General features: G+C 35.0%; 1 protein-coding gene across 1 annotated transcript; it reads right to left on the bottom strand.

The window, feature by feature from the left end:
- Nucleotides 1-851: 851 nt before the first annotated feature.
- On the bottom strand, nucleotides 852-2,949 carry LOC128247397 (uncharacterized). Its single transcript, XM_052966824.1, has one exon. The coding sequence runs from the start codon at nucleotides 2,500-2,502 to the stop codon at nucleotides 1,177-1,179; it is 1,326 nt and encodes a 441-aa protein (XP_052822784.1). The 5' UTR covers nucleotides 2,503-2,949; the 3' UTR covers nucleotides 852-1,176.
- Nucleotides 2,950-5,257: the final 2,308 nt, after the last annotated feature.

The following is a 5,257-nucleotide window of genomic DNA, read 5'->3' on the forward strand; positions in this document are numbered from 1 at the left end:
ATACACTGATATATACAGGAGATAGAACGTGTCCATATCTTTGTGATCCAGAAACGAAGGCTCAGTGCATAGAATGGTGTCACATCCCTTCTCCAAGCGCTGGCGTTCGGCACAGGATGGTATGATAGCTTTTTTTAAGGCCGCCAGGTCCTTAATTTTCTGAACCCTGGCTGTACTGTGAACATCGTACGGTACATTGAAGCAATACCAAACAAGAATCAAAGAACTAACCACATTCACCATAACGATGCATTATCATACACATCTTTGGTAACAAACCAGGCAATCGGCAAATAGAGCAAATCAGTGGTTCCCCCATTCACCGTACAGTCCAGATCTGACACCCTCTTGACTTCTCTGTTTGGTCTAATGAAGAGTAGTCTTCGAGGACAACGAAATCATGACAGGGATGAGGTTTAAGTGTATGTAGAGAAATGGCTGCAACAGTACATACGTGAATTTTTAAGATGATACATAACTTGAGCCCAACGATAATACAAACGCACCGCTCGTGAGAGGGCTATGTTGTGTACTATCTTTGGATAGAGAAAGAGATACTCTGCTAACATGTAATGCCTATTTGTTCATTGCTTTAGGGACAACACTTGTAAATAACATGTAAATATAATAAATTTAGGCTCAATATTACAGATTCAAATGCAAATAGAATCAAGATTTATAAAAAAAATAACTGAAAAAGAATACAAAGATAAAATTTTTCCTTTTGTAAAATGAAAGGTCATTTCTGAACTTTTACAGTAAAGGAACGGATTAACAATATATACATTTATAATAAACAATAATTATATACTGAAGTATAATATTTAAACCAAATACACTCGAAAGCTACAACGGGGAGAAAAATATTTACTAATATTAATATTATTTTTAAATTTACATTAAACAGCTAATCTTAAAATGATTTTGTAAAAAAGTTTTCTAAAGAATGACAATATTCCCGTTCAATATATAACACAATGCTTCTTTGAATGTCCGATATTTATAAGCAATGTTGTTTTAATTAATGTTTCCAAATCAACATTGGATATTTCTTCAGCATTGGTGAAGAGTACATAATGATTATTGTTGGATTATATTTCCAATTCAAAGAACAGTTTTTCTTTTTTTTTTTTTCATCCAATATCTTTCTCTCTTACTCTGTTCAGTTTTATCCAATCAAGCCTCTGTGAGTACTTTCCATATCATTAGACATATTCCTTCGTCTGGATTATTCCTGCAAATAGTTTCGATCCGTTGCAGTTTTTCAGAAAGTTTCTCTGTCTTGTTATTATCCGATTCCCCGTCTTTGTCGCTCATATCAGCTTCGTAGTTCAAATCTGTTTGAGATTCCTTTTCTAATATCAACTTACATCTACGGTGACAATCAACCTGTTTTGCCATCGCTTCAACACCAGATTCACTATTTCTCCTGCAAGCATCACCTTGGCCGGAATTCTCCCTTTCACATTTTTCATAACAATGACTCTTTCTGTTGTTTCTGTTGTAATTATTATTACTCAAACCACGCAGTCGACACAAATCATATGTTTGACCTTTATAGTTTGCATGAAAAAATGCTTTAAACCATTTTCCGAAGAAGAAATTCCCTTTAAAGGTTCCTTTTATTAAATTCTCCACTGGAATATCCTTATCGACTGCAAAATTTTTAAAAGCAGCTTGAAGGCATTTGAAATTCTGGCGTTTATCCGTGTCGGTAACAGGACTGAATTTTATATCTTCAAAAGCAATTGAGCCAGGAAATAATATTCCTATACCAACACAAAAGTCGACACCGGTTCCTAATTCACCAATGCTAGACAATTTCGGAGCGATTGCTCTGCGGAACCAAATAATTAAATCTTCTTTGCTTACATTTTGAACCCGAAACGTATTATTCACAGCCAAATTCTTTGATTTGACGAATATTTTCGGCGGTTGAATCATAGCGTTTTTATGAACAGATTCATTATCACGGTGATTCCCAGATTTCAAGATTTCTTCTTTGTTTTTGTCGACTGCTGACTGAACATTCGTTTCAGAGAAGTCCTTTGTATCTTGAGAATTTTCTCTATTTTGAGATTTTGTAGCCCTTTTCTTGAACTTTTTCTTTTTGCATGAGGCTCTAATTTGGTTTATATCATAAGGTTGGCCTTGATAATTCTCCATAAAGAATGATCGGAACCATTGCCCAAACTGATAACAACTTTTAAAATTTCCTTTTAAAATATCTTCAACGGGAATCTCTTTTTCAACACCATTTTTCTCAAAGACTGTTTGAAGGTAAGTAAAATTATGGCGCCGATCGTTTTCTGTAAGTCTGTCAATCTTTATATTCCGTAAATCAACAGAGCCAGGGAAAAGTATTTCCATTCCTAAGCAAAGATCGGATCCAGACCATAGGTCTTCGATTGCATTGAACTTCGGAGAAACTGTACGACGGAACCAAATAATCAAATCTTCTTTACTGACATGTTCAATTTTAAAACAATTATTTGCACTCATATTTGTTGTATTCTGAAGTTGTGCTAAAATCCAGGCTTATTATTTCAAGAATATCAACGTATATGAATATATTGATGGATATTGTATCCTAAAAAGCAAACGATATTAAATACTAGAAATAAAATAACAAAGTGAACGATAAATAAGTTTACGTGACAACACCAGACAGCAGAACGCAACTGACTGGTTACAGTTTCTAAACGTATGGAAAACGTTTGAAGACAAACGCCACTGAAGGACGCTTTTTTAATTTAAATAGTTTGCCTTTTCTATTCGGTCGTACTTTGTGACATTACATTTTCTATCGAAATTATCGCGAATAGAAACATTAGTTATAATTTTTTTACATAAATTTATAACTAAACCTTTTAGTGACATAAATGAAGCGAAATGAATGGATAAAACCGGAAATCATAACCGAATCACGAGGCTTGGTTCGTTGAAAGCTTAACTCTGTTCTATAGTTATTTTGGAAGTAAGATCACGCGGTTTATTGGAAACTGATGTTAAATTAGAATGGATATCATGTGATCCATTGCATCTTTGATACACCCCTAAAGATTTATTTATTTTATCGGAAATACGTCAGCTTAATTTCAAACACATAACACGTGGATCTGTGCCCGTGCTACACCACTTCAAACGCAACATAACTATTCATATAAATGTTTACTGTTCACAACCTGGAATTGACCAATCCATGGCTATTGTTTACAACTTCATTAACCGAGTTCACCACATCGTCCGCTCGTATGCAGGAGTAAACACCTGATCGTTTTGACAGTCTACTGTTCTTTGTCCTATTACACATTCACAATTTTGAGTAAATGTTTACTATTACACCATTTAAAGAGGAAATGTGGTATTCCTGTGGTATTTTAGTGTGTTTTGAACGAATCTGACCTTCAAAAATGTCGAAAATTACTTGTTGTTTGGGTAAATTATTTGTTGTTTAACGGCGGTGCATCAGCATGGCCGCAGGCTCTGAGATGAAACTATAGAAAAAAAAAACTATTCTCCACCCCGAAGACAGACAAGGTTATAACAGTGTGAGTCTGTGAAACTTCTATTCTTATATATATATAATGAGTGCGCGCGTGATTTGCTTAGTCGAAGGGCAGATGACACCTAAAGATGTTTTTCACTGTCTCTAAGACTTAACAGAACGAAGAAGAGAGAAGTTATCTTCAGATAGAAGACTAGATTCGAATGGTGACTAGATTCCAATCGTCAGCAGAGAGTAGCTCCGCTGAAGACAATCCAAGACCAGGTGGTGATGCTCAGTCTAGTGACGAATGAAATTTGTATACTGTTCAGTTCACATAATTGTGTAGAATAAGAAGCAGAAATTCTGTGAATCTGCTTCTAAGAGACTATGTGAAAAAAGCTTTATCTCTGATTTGATTAACGCTACAGAAACGATAGCGATCTTATCTTACCTGTCTTACTTGATAAGGTTAATTCTAACATTTCATCTTTAGAGTTCAGTGACATGTGAACCTTATATGTCTTGGCTTTCAGTTCGGGATCTAGAAAATGATCAGCCTCGGACAAGTGTTGAATCTACATAGCTGAAATACACTAAGAAAAAAGCATGAAATAGTAGTCAAATATCTCTCAACTTACATACTACCCTCTTAGATAGAAAAATAAAAAAACACACTGAGTACAAAGTCTTATATATTCATAAAGTCAGAATGATCATAGTTGCAACGACTTTATTCTTATATGTGCTTGCACAGAATTCTGCTGCAGCTAAACAACAATAAGGGCGCATTTAAATGGTCGTTCGATTTGACAGAAATAGCAACCAAATCTCTTTGAAATTTCAAACTGCCGTCTTAGAAAAGACTGCAATGCTTTTATTCATCGGTCAGTTCGTTAAGAGCTGACCTTGGGCTAAACACTTACAGCACAGAAGCAACAGTAGCCTTTTTTTCCGATATATTCTCACAATACATTAAGTTTCTCCAATCTCCAGGCCCCACTGCTGACCAGATCACTCTTAGTTCCTGACTCCACCCTTCTGATCCCAGAAGGCATTCACAGACTATTACAAATACCGCAGCTTCCCCTTGGTAGTAGTCTAAAGTTAAAAAATAGAATGTGTTCAGTTATTTTTTTGCCAGACGACCGACCAACGCGGCTTTTGGTTATCTTTTTCAAAAATCTATTCAGCTTTTTTTCTATTACTGCGAACACAAACTGATGATATAATTAATCATTCCAACATAAACATTCCCTAAATTGAAAAAAAAAAAAAAAAGGATTTATGCTAAAGAGTCGTCAAACTTTATTTATGCATTTATATGTTTATATTTGAATTTCTTTTTGCATCTATATTTATGCATTTGTTTCTTATTAATGATTTCAAAATTCTTGTTGAAAGATATTTCAGCACATCTACGCTTCTACGCCTTCCAATTAGCGTCACAAACCGTTCTTTTTTCTTTGTGTGTGTTTTTATTTTTTCGTTTTTCTCTAGTTTAGCCAGAATAGGAAAGGCTGTACTTATAACCTTTTTCATGGACTTCCTGACTGGTTGCAGGAAGTTATACTCACATCGGAGTACTTAGCCCAAATAGTTGCAACGGAGTGTACTCTGTAAAAAGAGAAACAGTTGATATCGTTCAATCTATCCATAATTTCATTTAGAAGTCTCACGAGACGGCAGTTCTCACATGGGTCTTGAGCAGATCACGCCACCCGGTTTAATACCATAACCTAATCCTTGAGCTTTTTGTGTATTTCACCC

Source organism: Octopus bimaculoides, chromosome 3 (genome assembly GCF_001194135.2).
Source record: "Octopus bimaculoides isolate UCB-OBI-ISO-001 chromosome 3, ASM119413v2, whole genome shotgun sequence".
NCBI lineage: Eukaryota > Metazoa > Mollusca > Cephalopoda > Octopoda > Octopodidae > Octopus > Octopus bimaculoides.

Coding starts and splice junctions, on each gene's coding strand:
- LOC128247397 (XM_052966824.1), bottom strand. CDS start 2,502: ATGAGTGCAAATAATTGTTTTAAAATTGAACATGTCAGTAAAGAAGAT.